At 46.0% G+C, this 19155-nt stretch overlaps 1 protein-coding gene across 1 annotated transcript; it reads right to left on the bottom strand.

The window, feature by feature from the left end:
* Nucleotides 1-288: 288 nt before the first annotated feature.
* Nucleotides 289-2396, bottom strand: UBB (ubiquitin B). The gene is made up of 2 exons (XM_067715177.1): nt 2240-2396; nt 289-1571 (listed from the first exon to the last, which is right to left on the bottom strand). Exon 2 carries the CDS (start codon nt 1563-1565, stop codon nt 420-422), a length of 1146 nt encoding a protein of 381 aa, XP_067571278.1. The 5' UTR covers nt 1566-1571; nt 2240-2396; the 3' UTR covers nt 289-419.
* Nucleotides 2397-19155: the final 16759 nt, after the last annotated feature.

The raw sequence follows: 19155 nt of genomic DNA, 5'->3' as shown, positions 1-19155 counted from the left end.
GCACACAGGCAAGTTTGCTTTCTCTCAATATGCCTCCATATTCAATAGTTTTAAATTCTTACACTTTAAAATTGTGTTAATGACACCAAAATCCTAACTTGTAAATGATCTTGAACAAAGGACAAAAGTCCCTACACCTTGGCACACCCAATGTTTACCAAAGTCAAGTGACTTAATTTTGGTCATATTGACAACCTCAAGTTAAATGTCTTCTTTGAACACCACTTTAACCAGTTAGGAGTCCCCACCATCACTACATAATTTCAGGACAACAGACACCAAATATGCTACCATGCAACAAAACCTTTATTAACATTTTGAACAAGTTCAGCTACTACTGAAACTATCTTAAATTGGGGCAAATAGCTAGAATGCAGGGTGATGCCATTATTGGGCATTATGAATGCAAGACTGAATAATTAACAGCCACCCCTCAGACGAAGGACCAGGTGCAGGGTCGACTCTTTCTGGATGTTGTAATCAGAGAGAGTGCGGCCATCTTCCAGCTGTTTGCCTGCAAAGATGAGCCTCTGCTGGTCAGGGGGGATGCCTTCCTTATCCTGGATCTTGGCCTTCACATTCTCGATGGTGTCACTGGGCTCCACCTCCAGGGTGATGGTCTTGCCGGTCAGGGTCTTCACGAAGATCTGCATACCACCCCTCAGACGGAGGACAAGATGCAGGGTCGACTCTTTCTGGATGTTGTAATCAGAGAGAGTGCGGCCATCTTCCAGCTGTTTGCCTGCAAAGATGAGCCTCTGCTGGTCAGGAGGGATGCCTTCCTTATCCTGGATCTTGGCCTTCACATTCTCGATGGTGTCACTGGGCTCCACCTCCAGGGTGATGGTCTTGCCGGTCAGGGTCTTCACGAAGATCTGCATACCACCCCTCAGACGAAGGACCAGGTGCAGGGTCGACTCTTTCTGGATGTTGTAATCAGACAGAGTGCGGCCATCTTCCAGCTGTTTGCCTGCAAAGATGAGCCTCTGCTGGTCAGGAGGGATGCCTTCCTTATCCTGGATCTTGGCCTTCACGTTCTCGATGGTGTCACTGGGCTCCACCTCCAGGGTGATAGTCTTGCCGGTCAGGGTCTTCACGAAGATCTGCATACCACCCCTCAGACGAAGGACCAGGTGCAGGGTCGACTCTTTCTGGATGTTGTAATCAGAAAGAGTGCGGCCATCTTCCAGCTGTTTGCCTGCAAAGATGAGCCTCTGCTGGTCAGGGGGGATGCCTTCCTTATCCTGGATCTTGGCCTTCACGTTCTCGATGGTGTCACTGGGCTCCACCTCCAGGGTGATGGTCTTGCCGGTCAGGGTCTTCACGAAGATCTGCATACCACCCCTCAGACGGAGGACCAGGTGCAGAGTCGACTCTTTCTGGATGTTGTAATCAGAAAGAGTGCGGCCATCTTCCAGCTGTTTGCCTGCAAAGATGAGCCTCTGCTGGTCAGGGGGGATGCCTTCCTTATCCTGGATCTTGGCCTTCACGTTCTCGATGGTGTCACTGGGCTCCACCTCCAGGGTGATGGTCTTGCCGGTCAGGGTCTTCACGAAGATCTGCATTTTGACCTACAAAGTAAAACGTTAGTGTTTCACCTCAGGATTTTTTACTGCTTTCGTCGGTAATCAATTCTTTACAACGAACAGTTTATTATTCTTAACTACGTTAATGACTCTCACAAACCTCCCCCAATTACTAGACTAACCGTTAAGTTAATCACTGAACACAAAATTCCTTAGTCAAAACGGCAACCCAAACGGGATGGCAGAATCAAAAGTGCTTTCTGAGATGAACATCCAGTTCTCTCTCCCTTAACTGCTACAAGTATTTCGCTAAAATGCCCCCGCCCCAATTTCCCCCAAACCTAGTATCATGGCGGCATTAAAATAAAAATCCCGGTTAGACGGAAGTACGGTGCGATACCTTCTCCACGTCGGGATTCAAATTAAAACCTTTCCAGAAGCCCCAGCCGACTACCTCTCTTCCACCTTCCCCGCCACGAAAAGAGAGGATGGAATCTCCATCGGTTAAGTATCCGTTGGCCTCTGCGGGCTCGCGCACCAACCGCCCCGCTCCCAACCCGTAAACAAGGCCCGCTCTTCCGGAAAGGCCGGCGCCGCGTCACCTCGCCTCCCCTCCCCCACCCCTCCCCGCGGCCTCCGAGCCCCCGCCCGCTCACCCTCACGGACGCCCCCCTCTCCAGTTCTCCCGGCACTCGTAGGCCGTGGGCCAGTACCTGTGAGCGAATCCGAAAATGCTGCGAATTCAACGACGCCGAGTCACCTCCACCCCAACACAGCACACCCCAACAATGCCAGTCGCCTCTGAACGCTCCGGTTCGGCAGGGCCGAAATTTATGCAACGTCTGTTGCGTCACTTATCACTCTTACGTAGGCGCCGTGTCCGTGCGCCGCTGAAAGTAGTTCACTCGGCCCCCACCTCCCGCGACGCACTTAGGCCCTTCGACTGAGCCCTAAATTGCTTAGAGCCGAGCAAAGGATCCTAACAAGTCAGCTCACCTCTCTTCCAGGTGATCCTTCTCCTCCTTTCGGAAAAGGTAGGAAAATTATCGGGCGGATGAATTCGAGTTAAGGGGACCTTCCTCGAAAGCTCTGGAAACTTCCTTGCGGCGCCGGCGCTGATTGGTGAGGCGTGTGAGGCGAGGCCGGCGCTGATTGGTGGAGAACGCGGCGGCTCGGCTGTTGCTGGGCTCTGGCTGGAGTGGTTCGGTACCGACGTTGCTTAGTAACTGAGTGCGCGTGCGCGGCAGAGGAGCGCCTTCGGGAGAGAAGCGTACTTCCGGCCGGGGGTGGAGGAGGGGGCCTTCGCTCCTTCCTCCGAGGCCCCGACCCCGTAAATGTCGTGTTTTCAGGGCTTTGGTTGGAGCATAGCGGGCTCCGCGGCGACCTTCCTGAGAAGGGCTCCCTGTCCCGGTCTGGAGGTGCCCAGGCGCTGGGCGGCGGGGCCCGTAGTAGTTTTTCCCGGTGTCTGCTCTGAAGCAAAAGCCCCCCTCACACTGGCCTGTTTTTATTTTTGTTCTTGTCTGGATCAGCGTTGCGGAGCTTTAGTCACGCTTTACAGTTAGGGTGCTTTGGTCGTGCTCTGAGGAGACGAAATCTAGACTCTGTCGGTGGACTCTCTGCTGAGCCCCGGTTTCTCCCCCGACCCTTCCTCCACCGCGGAGCCCCCGGCTCCCACCCCATACCGTGGAGGTTTCTCCTGAGCTCTCTCATTGCGGAGCACCCCTTCCCCCAGCCTCTCCCACGGCGACGCCTCCCCCACTCCCCATCCCCCCACCGCGGATCCCCACCCAACGCACGCTGCGAAGGCTCCCTCCCTCTTCCGCATCATGGAGGCCCCGCTCTCCCCTCCCCAACACCCTCCATGTGACCCGGCGGCTGTGCAACGACCAAAACTGCACATCCCTTTCCCTCCTAGCAGTTTGTCCAGACTCTGGTGGGGAAAGAGGGAATGTGGATTAGGGAGCCGAAAACCCACTTGGAGAGACAGAATCCATGTACGAGAAATAGCTAGTATTTTTAGTGTCCCATCAATGTGTTGGTTGTGCACGCGACAGTAAAGGTGGGCCTAACCAGCTCGGACTGGTTTTCGCGCACTGGGGTTATGGCCGCTCGTCCGCAGGGAGATAACCCAGGGAACGTGAGTCAGGCAGGCGTGTTTGGATCCGGAGCCCCGCAGCCCCGCGTCTAAGTCATGCAGGTGGAGGCGTAAACAAACATGTGAGCGGCTGTTTGTCACGTAATAGCAGCCTCCCTAAGTTAAGAGGTGGTGTAACGATGTGCGCATGAGTACCAACTGGCTAGCTATCACTTAGAAAAGGTCGTTAGTCATTAAATGACATCACTAAGCTTAACATTAAGACTATGTCGGTGGAGCTGCAATGTGACAGGTTTATGCGTTAACGCCTAGACAGCTCTGAATTATTTAAAACTTGGTAAGATCTACTTACAGGGGTAATAGGAGATGGAAATAAAGTTTCTTTAAGATCATTTGGATTGGGAGGTAGTTGATAAAATGTTTATTGCGCAAAGTATAAATTTTCATTTTCGTTAAGCTGACAGTGAGTAGTCTGAGCTTGTTTCACCAAATCGCAGTTCCTCCTGAGTCATACATGTGAATTGGTAGAATGATCTAGAATGGAGATCTCATGGTTTGATATGATGACTTGGCTGGGAATTCTAGCAGTTACCAGAAATAAGTTAGTTATACAGCTTCTTGGTTTAATGTTTTACCGAAGGGCATTTGGTAAGCTCAACATAGCAAACTGTTTTCAGAAAGGAGGCCTGTGCCTTCCTTGTATAATAAAAACAAGATGAATTTTTTATGGCCTGTTTATAAATAATACTTTTAATAATAGCATCATTTCTGGTGATAAATTGTAAAAAGTAATTGGTAAACAAATTAAAGACTAGATGGGCAAAATCCCCCAAATCAGGAATTTGGAAATCTAGCACAATACTTGGTATTGTGCTCAATAAATGTTTGTTCAGTGAAGTGCAGTTTCCCTTTTGTTCAACTGGGAAAAAAAAACCCAAACAAACAACTGTGACACCCTTAGACACTTAAAATACAAAACAGAAAGACAGTACTTATTTAACATCCATAGGCAAATAGTTTTTGCCTAGGCAGTTCCTTTGAAAAAAACGAAGAGGATTTGATTCTGAGATTCAAAGTGATGTTTTACTTAGCTAGATGTCTTTTAATAAAAATCTGTGAGAAAACTATGTTTCCAATTATAAATTCACAATTGTTTTCTTGACATTATCAGCTGATATTTAAAGTATGGAGTTAGTCTGTGGTTTGTCATTTCCTTGTTTGGCAATTTATCTCGACAGAATTATGAGACTAATTCCTAATTTCTTACCACCGAGTTAGAAACTTTGATACTGAATGCCCAAATGAACACAGAGCAAAATTCTAAATTGTCTTTACACTGGGCCTCAAAATTACAAAAATCTGTCCATTTAAAAATAGGTACTCAAAAATGTTTTTACTGTGAAATATTACATACATATATGAAAGTTGGAGGTAATATAATAAACACCATATAACCACCACCCAACTTTATTAAATCTTAACATTTTGCTATTTTGCTTCAGCTTTTTTTTTTAATATAAAAATTTATTTAGTTCATTATTTTTGGCTGCGTTGGGTCTTTGTTGCTTTCTCTGGTTGCGGCGAGCGAGGGCTACTCTTCGTTGCGGTGCGCGGGCTTCTCGTTGCAGTGGCTTCTCTTGTTGCAGAGCACGGGCTCTAGGAGTGCGGGCTTCAGTAGTTGTGGCTCGTGGGCTCTAGAGCGCAGGCTCAGTAGTTGTGGCACAGGGGCTTAGTTGCTCCGCGGCACGTGGGATCTTCCCGGACTAGGGCTCGAACCTGTGTCCCCTGCACTGGCAGGCGGATTCTTAACCATTGTGCCACCAGGGAAGTCCCAGTATTAGTCAATTTTGGACTGGCTGATTTCACTTAACATAATGTATTCAAGGTTCATCCGTGCGTGTGACAAAATTTCCTTCTTTTTTAAGGCTGACTAGTATTCCATTGTGTGTATAGAACCCATTTTGTCTATCCATTCATCTGTCTATGGATATATTGGATTGCTTTCACCTCTTGGCTGTTATGAATAATGAACTGCTGCGATGCACACGTGTGTGCAGATATCTCTTTTTAAGACCCTGCTTTTAGTTCTTGTAGACAGACACCCGGAGGTGGGATTGCTGGATCTTTTTTTTTTTTGCCGTACGCAGGCCTCTCACTGCTGTGGCCTCTCCCACCGCGGAGCACAGGCTCCGGACGCGCAGGCTCGGCGGCCATGAATCACGGGCCCAGCCGCTCCGTGGCATGTGGGATCCTCCCGGACCGGGGCACGAACCCGTGTCCCCCGCATTGGCAGGCGGACTCTCATCCACTGCGCCACCAGGGAAGCCCTGCTGGATCTTAATGTGACAAAATTTTTAAGTTTTCAAGGAGCCTCCATACTGTTTTCCACAGCCGTTGCACCATTTTACATGCCCACCCAAAAAGGCACAGCCACGATTGTTCCACTTCCTCAACATTTGTTACTTAAAAAAAACACAAAATGGTGGCTGTCCTCACGGGTGTAAGATGATATCTCCTTGTGACTTCGATTTGCATTTCCTTAATGATTTATTTTTTACTTTAAAGTAATTACAGATTCACAGGAAGTCGCAAAAATAGCAGAGAAGTCTCAATGTACCCTTCACCCATTTTCCCCCAGTGATAACATCTTACACAACTGTAGTACAATATCAAAACCGAGAAATTAACACTGGTGCAACGCACAGACCTTTATTCAGACTTCAGCAGTTTTACGTGCGCTTTTGTGTGTGTGCATAGTTGTGTGCAGTTTTATCACATGGGTAGTAGATTCATGTCCCCCCCACCACGGTCAAGATACAGAGCTGTTTTCATCACCGTGAGGATAACCTCTTGATACCGCTTTATGGTTGGTCACAAGCTTCTCCCACCACTTACCCCCAAGCCCAGGCAATCATTAATCTGTTCTGCACCTGGATAATTTTGTCATTTTGAGAATGTTACATAAATGGAATCGTACGATGTGTAACTTTTTGACATTAGCTTTTGTCTAAAATTCATCCAAATTGTTGAATATATATTCATAGTTCATTCCTTTTTGTTGCTGAGTAGCATTCTGTTGTATATGTGTCCCACAGTTGGTTTAATCATTCACCTACAGATGGACTTTTGGGATGCTTCCAATTTTTGGCTATTACAAGGCTTAAGCAACAAAAATTCAACTGAGTAATGGCTTTATGCAACAATTTGTGAATCAGGCAGTATCACACCTAGCAACAGAAAGGATCTCTGTAGAGCTGCAGAAAAGGAAAGGCTTTTATTTTTTTGGCCACCCGCCACGCGGCATGGGGGACCTTAGTTCCCAGACCAGGGATCAGACCCATGCCCCCTGCAGTGGAAGTGCTGAGTCTTAACCATTGGACCGCCAGGGAAGTCCCAAGGAGAGGTTTTTAAAGCCAGAGAGGAAGCAGAAAAAAGGAAAGAATTAGCAAAGAGTACCTTGTTTTGGGCGAGGATGCCCTCCTAAGGGGAAGGGAAGGGGTGTACCCACGGATTACCTCCTAGTGCTAACTACGACATTTCCAGGTTGTCTGGTTAAAGGTCACATTCCCGGGGAAGCTTGGAACTGCAATTGGGTTAGGTATTAAGTCTTGGTTTGCTGCCCTGGGGCCTAACACGAGTGACTCCATTTGGGACATTTTGTCTCCTTTTAAATTTTTTATTTTTGGCCACACTGCGCAGCATGCGGGATCTCACTTCCCTGACCAGCGATTGAACCCACACCCGCTGCAGTGGAAGTGTGGAGTCTTAACCAGTGGACCGCTAGGGAAGTCCCTTGTCTCCTTTTTAACACAAGCTTCTATGATCATTCATGTACATTTTTTTTTTTTTTTTTTTTGGTACGCAGGCCTCTCACTGTTGTGGCCTCTCCCGTTGCGGAGCACAGGCTCCAGACGCGCAGGTTCAGCGGCCATGGCTCACGGGCCCAGCCGCTCCGCGGCATGTGGGATCTTCCCGGACCGGGGCACGAACCCGTGTCCCCTGCATTGGCAGACAGATCCCTAACCACTGCGCCACCAGGGAAGCCCCATGTACATTTTTGTGTGAACATATGTTTTCATTTCCCTGGGATGAATGCTCACTACTGTAATTGCTGGGTTATATGGTATGTATATGGTTAGGTTTTTAAGAAACTGCTAAGCTATTTTCCAGAGGGGCTGTATTATTCACTCTCCCACCCCCAGTGTCTGGGAGATGCAGTTTCTTTGCATCCTTACAGCATTTGGTATGGTCACTATTTTTTATTTTAGCTACCTAATACTTGTGTAGTGATATTTCATCATAGATTTAATTTGCATTTCCCTAATGATTGATGATGTTAAACATATTTTCATGTGCTTATTTGCCATGTGGATATTGTTTTTGCTAAAATGTCTGTTCATGTCTTTTGCCCATTTTGTAATTGGATTGTTTGCCCTTTTACTGTTGAGTTTTGAGAGTTCTTTATGTGTTCTAGATACAAGTTCACAAATTCTTAGAAGAAAATACAGATGTTTTCCTCCATTCTATAAGTTGTCTTTTAACTTTTTTTTTTTTTGGCCACGCCACACAGCACGTGGAATCTTAGTTCCTCAACCAGGGATTGAACCTGCGCCCCTTGCATTGGAAGCGTGGACTCTTAACCACTGGACCGCTAGGGAAGTCCTGTCTTTTCACTTTCTTGATGGTGTCTTTTGAAATATAAGTTTGTTATTTTGATGACATCTCAACACCCTATCTTATATCACGCTTACCTGATCTCTTCCACAATCACCTCCATTTTACCTGAGCAATGAACCTTGGCATCACCGGAAACTGACTGAACTGTGCTTTCTTAAACCCCAGATTCAACTCTCAGGGCCCAACCTCTTGCTTGTCTAGCTGTCTTTCTACCTTGTTTGCATCTGCTCTGTAAACCTTCTAAGGCCTGCAGTTCCCCAGTTCTCTGTTTTTTTCCTCTTAACAGCATGTTTCACAGAGCAAAATTTAAAATTTTTGATGAAGTCCAATTTACTGTTTCTTTTCTTTCTTTAATGGATTGTGCTTTTGGTGTCATGTCTAAGAGCTCTTCACCCAGCCCTAGATCCCAAAGATTTTCTTCTGTGTTTGTTTGGTTTTTTAAAAAATTATTTTCCTTATCGGTTTAGCATAGATTTGTTTGTTGTTGGTACTGTTGTTGTTTTGGCCCGGAGGCATGGCATGCGGGATCCTATGCGTGGAGTCCTAACCACTGGACCGCCAGGGAAGTCCCATTCTCCTGGATCTTTTCTACATGTAAATCTATTATTCATTTTGAGGTTTAAGTTGAGGTTCATTTTTTCACTTTTGGATGTCCAGTTCCTCCAGTTTCTCCATGGAAACACTATCTTTCCTCCATTGAATTACTTTTGCACCTTTGTCAAAACTCAGTTGGCTGGACTTGTATGGATCTATGTTAGTTGTTTGGTTTTTAAACTATTCCCTTTCCAATAACAATTCTTTCTTTCTCTTCCTGAAGGTAACACAGTGCTGAGTTCGATGTTTATCAACCCCAGGAACCTTTTAAGTCTAATAATATAAATTTATGTTTCCGTAAATATTACATGTTGGTATAGATTGACTGTGACCCCCCAGAATTCATGTGTTGAAACCTAATCCCCAACGTGATGGTATTTAGAAGTGGGGCCTGTGGGAGTGATTAGGCCATGAGAGCAGAGCCCTCAGAAATGGGGTTAGTGCCCTTATAAAAGATCCCAGAGAGCCCCTTTGCTCCATGTGAGGACACAGGAAGTGGGCCTTCACCAGACACTGAATCTGCCAGCACCTTAATGTTGGACTTCCCAGCCTCCAGAACTGTGGCAGATACATTTCTGTTGTTTATGAGCCACGCAGTCTGTGATATTCTATTAGAGCAGACTGAATGGATTACGGCACCTGTTTTTAGACTTTATGTAAATGATGTCATACCCTCCATATCATTCTACAACTTCCCTTTTTCAATATTGTTTTTGTGATTTAGCTGTGTTGATAAATCTAGTTCAACTGCTTTAGCTGCTATATAGTATTGTGCTATGTGAACCTATCACAGTGTAACAGTAGGGTATCCCTAGTTTTCACAGTTACAAACAAAGCTGCTAAAAGCATTTTAAAATTTTATTTTACATTTATTTTATTTTTAAGAACTGTGGTAAAAGACACATAAAATTTCCATCTTAACCATTTTATGTACACAGCTCATTAAGTACATTCACATTATTGAACAGCCATCACCACCATCCCTCTCCAGAACTCTTTTCATCTTGCAAAACTGAAACTGTACCTAGAAAACAATAACTCCCCATTCCCTCCTGCCCCTGGTCCCTGGCAACCACCATTCTACCTTCTGTTCCTATGAATTTGCCTACTCTAGATACCGCATATAACTGGAATCATACAGTATTTGTTCTTTTGTGTCGGGATTATTTCACTTAGCGTAATGTCCTTGAGGTTCATCATGCTGCAGCATATGTCAGAATTTCCTTCCTTTTAAAACTTGAATAATATTCCACTCTATGTATGTACCACATTAAAAATATATATATATAGGGGCTTCCCTGGTGGCGCAGTGGTTGAGAGTCCGCCTGCCGATGCAGGGGACGTGGGTTCGTGCCCCGGACCGGGAAGATCCCACATGCCGCGGAGCAGCTGGGCCCGTGAGCCATGGCCGCTGAGCCTGCGCGTCTGGAGCCTGTGCTCCACAACGGGAGAGGCCACAACAGTGAGAGGCCCGCGTACCACAAAAATATATATATATGTATATATTTATTTATTTATTTATTTGTCTAGGCTGTGCCAGGCATTGTGGCGTGTGGGATATTTTCTTTTTTTTTTTAGTTGTGGCGTGCAAACTCTTAGCTGTGGCATGCATGTGGGATCTAGTTCCCCGACAGGGATTGAACCTGGGCCCCCTGGGAGCATGGAGTCTTACCCTCTGGACCACCAGGGAAGTCCCTGTACCACATTTTGTTTATCCATTCATCTGTTGATGGACTCTTGGGTTGTTTCTATCTTTTGGCTGTTGTGAATAATGCTGCTATGAACATGGTGTACAAATATCTGTTTGAGGGGCCCTGCTTTCAAATCTTTTGGGTATCTACCCAGAAGTGCAGTTGCTGGATCACATGGTAATTCTGTTTTTAATTGTCTGAGAAACTACCATACTGTTTTCCATAGCAGCTGCATCATTTTACATTCCCACCAACAATGAAAGCATTCATGTATATTCTTGTATGGATGTGTGAAAATGTCTCTAGGAAATATACCTAGGAATAGGATTGTGGGATGTGTCTTAAACTCTACTAAACTTTGCCAAAGTGCTCTCCAAGTGATTGTACTAACTTACACTCCCTCCGGCAGTGTAGGACAGTTCCCACAGTTCTGTAGCTTCAGCAGCGCTTAGGATTGGCAGGCTCTTAAAATTTTGCTAACCTGATGGGAAGACTTTTTTTTAGAAAACAAGATTTACAAAGTCCCCTTCAGTTTAATTTATAAATATGAACCTATTTGTTTTCAGATGGGTTTTGACTATAGGGAGGGAGACACCACTGAGGCAGGTCTGACATCTGGTAGATTTGGCCACAAGAGGTCCATTGGTGTGAGGCTCGAAGGAGCCTCTTGGGAAGACCTGTATGAGGCAGAGAAAGGTGACTTGTAGCTGCTGATGGAGGGTGTGAGGATGCAAAGGAATGTTGGGTTAGCTCCTACAAACAAATTGCCTTTGCAGTGTTTGGTGATTTATTTATTTTTAATTTTTTTAAAATTTATTTTATTTATTTATTTTTTAAATTTTTGGCTGTGTTTGCTCTTCGTTACTGTGCACGGGCTTTCTCTAGTTGTGGCGAGCGGGGGCTACTCTTCGTTGGGGTGTGTGGGCTTCTCATTGCAGTGGCTTCTCTTGTTGCAGAGCACTAGCTCTAGGTGCAAGGGCTTCAGTAGTTGTGGCACGTAGGCTCGGTAGTTGTGGCACATGGGCTTAGTTGCTCTGCGACATGTGGGATCTTCCCGGACCAGGGCTTGAACCTGTGTCCCCTGCATTGGCAGGCAGGTTCTTAACCACTGCACCACCAGAGAAGCCCCTGGTGATTTATTTATTTATTTATTTAACATCTTTATTGGAGTATAATTGCTTTACAATGGTGTGTTAGTTTCTGCTGTATAACAAAGTGAATCAGCTGTACGTATACATATATCCCCATATCCCCTCCCTCTTGCATCTCCCTCCCACCCTCCCTATGCCACCCCTCTGGTTGGTTACAAAGCACCGAGCTGATCTCCCTGTGCTATGCGGCTGCATCCCACTAGCTATCTATTTTACGTTTGGTAGTGTATATATGTCCATGCCACTCTCTCACTTCGTCCCAGCTTACCCTTCCCCCTCCCCGTGTCCTCAAGTCCATTCCCTACGTCTGCATCTTTATTTCTGTCCTGCCTCTGGGTTCATCAGAACCTTTTTTTTTTTTTTTTAGATTCCATATATATGTGTTAGCATACGGCATTTGTTTTTCTCTTTCTGACTTACTTCACTCTGTATGACAGACTCTAGGTCCATCCACCTCACTACAAATAACTGGTGATTTATTTTTAATTTAAAAATTTGGTAATTATGTCAGATTTGTCAGTAAATCCTTTTAGGAACCTAAGGCAATGTGCTGCAGCAACAAGAGCATGAGATTTGGAATCAAACGCAACTGTGTCAGATTCCCAGCTTGATTTCACACCAGTCCTATGACTATGTGTATTTTACTCGCCACTTTTTTTTTTTTTTTCGCGATACGCAGGCCTCTCACTGTTGTGGCCTCTCCCGTTGTGGAGCACAGGCTCCGGACGCACAGGCTCAGCGGCCATGGCCCATGGGCCCAGCCGCTCCGCAGCACGTGGGATCCTCCCGGACCGGGGCACGAACCCGTGTCCCTTGCATCGGCAGGTGGACTCTCAACCACTGCGCCACCAGGGAAGCCCTACTCGCCACTTTTTTAAAAAATATTTATTTATTTATTTGTCTGCGCCGGGTCTTAGTTGAGGCACTCAGGATCTTAGCTGCAGCATGCATGTGGGATCTAGTTCCCTGACCAGGGATTGAACCTGGGCCCCCAACATTGGGATCGCAGAGTCTTAACCACTGGGCCACCAGGGAAGGCCCTCACCACTTTTAACCTTTAACTTCCCTATTTGTAAAGAAAAATTGTGGACTAGTTGTCTTCCTAGCTTGTCAGGTTGTGGTGAGTCTTAAATCTAGGCAAATCGCTTGGCACTTGGTGCTGAGAAAATGTCATTTCCACACCTTTCTCTTGGCCTTTTTGCTTGGTTTCCTTTGCCAAGGAAAAAAGAGAGCTGCCCTTGGAAAGACTGGTATTTTCTTTTTTTTCCAATACCTTTCTAGGGAATTCTCAAACTTAGTCAATGAACCAAGAAACTGAGGCTTAGTGTATCAGTTTCTCAATCTGTTAGAAAATTGTATTAGGTATCCAGAAATGACTAGGCAATAGTTGCTATTATATCCTTGGATAAATAAATTAATCTTAACACCAATCCCTTAGACTTCAAGGAGTTATTCCTCATTTCTTTTTCTGATTACCATAGACTGTTTCCCAATTTGTATTTCAGGGTCCAGAACTGATTCTAGGATTTAAGTGACATTTTAAACTTTTTTGCGGTACCCGGGCCTCTCACTGCTGTGGCCTCTCCTGCCGTGGAGCACAGGCTCCGGACGCGCAGGCCCAGCGGCCATGGCTCCCGGACCGGGGCACGAACCCGTGTCCTCTGCATCGGCAGGCGGACTCTCAACCACTGCGCCACCAGGGAAGCCCACATTTTAAACTTTTATATATTGTGTTTAATATTTGCTGTCAAGTGAAAGAACAGAATAGCTAGAGAAAAGACACAGATGGTTTTTTAAGTTGATGTGTTATTTTTGTTGGCTGTGTCACATTTAAACATAGATGAGATTTATTATGGGATCTGTCTTGAAAGCAGCCCTTTGCCCCTGTTTTGCTGTCATAGGGTTGGCTAGTACATCTTCTGATACTTAATACAGTCTCTGATACATAAAGGAATTTCCTTATCTCACATTCAAAATGCAGCAAACATACATATTAAGTCAGCCTTCATATCAATCAGTTCTCAATGCTGTGTATTTACAGCAACAGATTTCTAATCTATTATCATAATCTCCTCCAGGCAACTGTGTCTGGGCACCGTGGACTCTTGAAGTTTAAATGTGAACCAAGAGGAAGACTAGGTGATTGGTTTATTCACTCATCCAGCAGCCATGGGTCCAGCAACTTCTGGGCATGGGAGGCCTTGGCGTTGCTGACTAGGGTAGGACATGCGCCCCACCCAAGGGGGTCATGGTCTCAGCACCAGTAAGTGGTCGTTGTGATGCTGAGAGTAGTTCCCTTAAAGAGTTGTTGGAGGATTCAGTGAGTTAATCATACAAAGGGCTGAGAAGAAAGCTCAGCATGTAGGTGCTTGATACATGCTAGTTACCGTTATCAATCTTAAAAGGCAGAAAGGGCTTAGTGGTTAAAGTACAGACTGGACTGGGTTGAGATCCTGACTCTACCATTTGCTCATTGTGTGACTGTGGGTGAATTACTTAACTTCTCTGGGCCTCAGTTTCTTCATCCATATGGTGGGGATAGTAATAACACCTAGCTCAGAGACTTTTTGCGGGCTGAAGGAACCTGCCTTGCAAGGTTAGTTTCTACAGGGAGAGTGCTTCGAACAGTTTCTGGCACATAGGAGGCACTCAGTAAACGTTAGCTGTATAAACAAGGAGAAGTCCTTGGACTTCTCTGGGGGCACAGAGGAGGAAGGAGCAGTCCAGCTGCCTGGAGGAGGGAAGCAGAAGAACCCGAACATTACGACTAAGGTATTATTTAGAAGCCCAGTCACAGGAGGAGGAAGGATTGTCCAGAGAGAGGGGAGCAGGTGAAAAGTGAGAAGGTGGTGTAATGAAGAAATGGTGGGTGCCGGGAGTCCGCCTGCCGATGCAGGGGACACGGGTTCGTGCCCCGGTCCGGGAAGATCCCACATGCCGCGGAGCGGCTGGGCCCGTGAGCCATGGCCGCTGAGCCTGCGTGTCCGGAGCCTGTGCTCCGCAACGGGAGAGGCCACAACAGTGAGAGGCCCGTGTACCGCAAAAAAAAAAAAACAAGAAATAGTGGGTGCCTGGGCTTCAGGGGCTTCAGGTGGGAAACAGGCTGGAGAAGCAGGCAGAGGTCAACTCCCCAGCAACTTCACTACCTCCAGCTGTCCTGGCTATCCCAGCTGTTTCCCACTTCTGGACCTTTGCACTTGGTGTTTCCTTTGCCCACAGCTCTTCCATGGCCACTTCTGTCTTTCCTTTTCGGCAACGTAAACGTCACCTCTTCATAAAGGCCTTCTCTGACGTCCATTCCTCCCGCCGCGACTCAATTGCATCATCTTGGTTATTTCTTTCAAAACGATTTCATGTTTCCCCAATCCATAATTATATTGCATACGTGGTTATCTCTTTATTCACTTCCTCCACTGGAGTGCAAAGTCCGTGAGTGAGGTACTGACCATGTTCCTCTGGTTTATCACCATACCTCCACACTTAGCCAGCTAGCATAGAGCCTCGTACGTAATCAGCACTCAGTAAATATTTGTTGAAAGAATGAATGACGAACGAGGGACCTGCCTTGCCATGCTGAGGACTTTAGATTCTTCTGCAGGTGTTCTGCATGGGAATGACATGATCAGATTCCTACTGTAGAATGACAACTCGGTGACACTGTAGCAGGTGGATAGAAGGGGGATGAGATTAGAGACCCGCACTCCGGAGATGGTGGCCGATGGTCAAGCAGGAGATGATGGGCATCTACAAGTAGACCAAGTCAACAAAATCCAGCATCCCTAAAGAAAGTGGCAGGGAAGAGCCAATAAAATCGAATAAAAACAGAACATTGTTTACTCATAATTGGCCCTTGTTTCCGGAAAGGACCAAGATGACTGACTTAAATGTTTATAGTGTAGCAAGATAAAATGAAAAAAGGTGAACGGGTGGGGAACTTATAACAAAAGGAGAGGAAAAAAGAGAAAATGAACTTAGGGAGAGATTAGAAAGTGCTGGCTTTGAAGTCTATCCTTTTGCTAGAGGTGGGCCATAGATTTAGTATTTTGGTAGTTTTTTTCTCCAGCCAGTGTGGAGAGAGAGACACACAATCAATTACATGCATAGTAAGTCCTTGTGATAAAGTGTAAATACATCCATACAGTGGAGCACTACTCAGCAATAAAAAGAAGTGAACTATGGATACACGTAGCAACATGGTTGAATCTCAAAATAATTATGCTGAATGAAAGAAGCCAGACCAGAAAGGGTACAAACTGTAGGATTCCATCCCACATAAAACTGTAGAAAACGCAAACTAATCTATAGAGTGAGAGAGCAGATCAGTGGTCACTTTGAGATGGGGCAGGGAGAAGGGATGAGGTGGGATGGATGATAAGAGGCCGGAGAAACTTTGGGGGCGGGGTGAGGAAAATGTTTATTATCTTGATTTTGATGATGACTTCATGGGTACAAGCATCTATCCTAACTTAACAATTTGCATACTTCAATTAGGTACAACTTCTTGTGCATCATGTATACTTCAATAAAGGTATAAAAAAGTTAAATTAGATAAACATCTGGCAAAGCAGTCCCTGAGAGCTCAGGTAAACCCTTGATGAGCATGGAGGTACCTCAAGAAGTTAAACTGACTTCAGCAATAAAAATTAAGAAAAAATAGTTTTTAACGATAAATATCAGTCTCCTTTTATAAAATATAAAGACACATTTACCCAGTGTGAGACCTCTTAAATTACGTTAATGTACCAGACATTAGCGTTACCCTAATAGATCCCCTCTGTTTGAGTTTATTTGACCTCAAACGGAAGCTAAAGCACAGATTCTTTAATTACTTTGGAATTAAGTGCTGCCCTTTGAATCCAGACAGACGTATTGTCAGAGGCTGTATCAGAAGACATTAATAGTAATGAACCTGTAGTGACCAAGGGTCACCCTCAGTAATGAATGCCTCAAGCAGGACACATATCTTTTCCATGTTTTCCCATCCTGTTGGGCATATAAGTTATGCTCCCTTGCTACACGGTGTTGAGAGGAAGAGCCTCCCAGATGCAGATTTAATTCTCATGGCAACTTTTCCGAAGACTCTTGTCTGTAGGCTATGAATAGCAGATTAAAAATAATAATAACAGGGCTTCCCTGGTGGCGCAGTGGTTGAGAGTCCGCCCTGCCGATGCAGGGCACGCAGGTTCCTGCCCCGGTCCGGGAGGATCCCGCATGCCGCGGAGCGGCTAGGCCGGTGAGCCATGGCCACTGAGCCTGCGTGTCCGGAGCCTGTGCTCCAAAACGGGAGAGGCCACAGCAGTGAGAGGCCTGCGTACCGAAAAATAAAAAAATAATAATAACAGTAATCAGTTTATGCAATTCTGAAGTAGAAGTTGTCTGTGTGTGTGTGTGTGTGTGTGTGTGTGTGTGTGTGTGTGTGTCTTTCTTAGGGACCAGAAAATACTAAAGGTAAGAGGAATATGACCACACAGAACTGCTTAGGTTAAAGTGAAAATGATTACATTTATGCTGATTGTTGTGCCAGGCCCTATGCTTAGCATTGTATCCTTTAATCTTTACACCAAAATAACTTCCCAAAGTAAATAATGTGATTATGCCCATTTTATAAATACTTGGGAAGAAAAAAGATAAGTGGCCCACAGTCACAGCTAAGAGGTGGCGGAAGTGAGATTTCAACCCAGGTGGCCTGACTCCAAAGTCTTAAACCTGAGGCTGATTTTCTCCAGTGGTCCTTTAGGGTTATTAGAAAGAGTCTGCAGATTTACTGCTAAACTACCTAGTAGTGGCCAAAGCAAAGAGGGAAACATGATTAGGCATTTATCACACTGTCCCTAAGACACAGACAAATTGATTCAAGAGAAACAGCACGTTTCCTGCGAAAAATGTCTTCTATAGGTTCTAAGGAAGAGTATGCCCTGTGATGAATGGATAAAACCTTCCATTGCATCCCTCTGGGAGAGAGAATCAAGAATTTTACTGCAGGGACTTCCCTGGCGGTCCAGTGGTTAAAACTCCGCACTTCCAATGCAAGGGGTGGGGGTTTCATACCTGGTCGGGAAACTAAGATCTCACATGCCGCGAGGTGCGGCCAAAAAAAAAACCAAAAAACAGTTTCAGTACAATAAGATGAATAACTTCTGGGAATCTAATGTAGAGCGTGGTGACTATAGTTAATACTGTATTGTACACGTGAAAGTTGCTAGGAGATTAGATCCTAAATCATCTTAATTTAATCATCCTAAATCATCACGCTATATATCTTGTACTTACATAATGTTACTTGTCAATTATATATAAACTGGAAAGAAAAAAAGAATTTCACTACGGCTACATCCTATGCTGGCCCTTGATACAGACTTGTGCCCAGCTGTTCAGCGAGGGTCCAGCCCAGTTGTCCAAAATCTCAGATGTTTTTCAGGGAAAACATATCTGGACAGATAGAGGCCACATGCCCTCTGGTCAATCCACCATCGCTACTATGTCTCAAGAACAGTCTTGGCCAAAGATGTGGCAGCAAAGAATTGGTCCTGGAGCAAACCCAAATGTCCTTAGGTACTCAGGGGTGTCCTCAGGTGCACCCCACCCACATATCTCACCAGGTCAGTCTTCTGCGCCCCCAGCACACGGCAGAGCTGAACAGCTCCGTGTCTGTCCTGAAGTAGTCATCATCCAGTGGAATAGAAAACATGTCGATAGATAACTCACGCTGTGTGAGAAACACTGTACAGAGGCGCTTATGAGAAGCGCGGGTGACGTAAAGGCTGTGCTCAGCCCCAGCTGGCAGGGGTGGGCGAGTTCTCCCTGGGCGGACCCTGGAGTTGGATTCACCAGGATGCCAGACCTCCTGCTCAGACACACGCTCCCGTGCAGCCCGATACCCACGTGAGCTGCCAAGCCTCGGAGCTTTTGCCGTTTGTCGGGAGGCCTCTGCATCTCACCGTTGTTGGATTCCCTAGCTGGGTAGAAGGTGGCTCTTCTGCGTTCGGGCCTCCCGGCTCCGAGCTGAGCACAGTGCAGGGTAGACCGGACGCGCTCCACTGCTGGAGAATCCAGCAGCTCACTCACTGCATGTCACTCCTCTGCTTCCTGTTGTTCCCAAAGAAGATCCGGAGTCCTTGCCGTGGCCTCCCTTGACGCTCTGCCCCTGTGATCCGCCCCTCAGTCACTTCAGTCCCACCGTGACGGCCTTCCTTCCGTCTCCCAGACTCGCCAGGCCCGTGCTGGTCTCGGGCTGGTGCCCATCTTTTTGCTTGGACTGCTCTTCCTTTTTTTCTCATCATTCAGGTGTCAACTCAGGAGTCTGCTCCTCAGAGAGGCCTCCTCTGACCACGCTGTCATACTACACTGGAATATTCTTTTGTTGCCTGCAGCACACTTATCGATGCTCATTCATTTTTTACCCCCCATACATTGGAAGCCCC

This window comes from Pseudorca crassidens, chromosome 19, assembly GCF_039906515.1.
Source record: "Pseudorca crassidens isolate mPseCra1 chromosome 19, mPseCra1.hap1, whole genome shotgun sequence".
In the NCBI taxonomy this organism is placed as follows: domain Eukaryota; kingdom Metazoa; phylum Chordata; class Mammalia; order Artiodactyla; family Delphinidae; genus Pseudorca; species Pseudorca crassidens.
This window is presented reverse-complemented; position numbering and strand designations above follow the sequence as displayed.

Bases quoted from the DNA above. Each gene is read 5' to 3' on its own strand.
- UBB (XM_067715177.1), bottom strand. From the start codon at position 1,565: ATGCAGATCTTCGTGAAGACCCTGACCGGCAAGACCATCACCCTGGAG.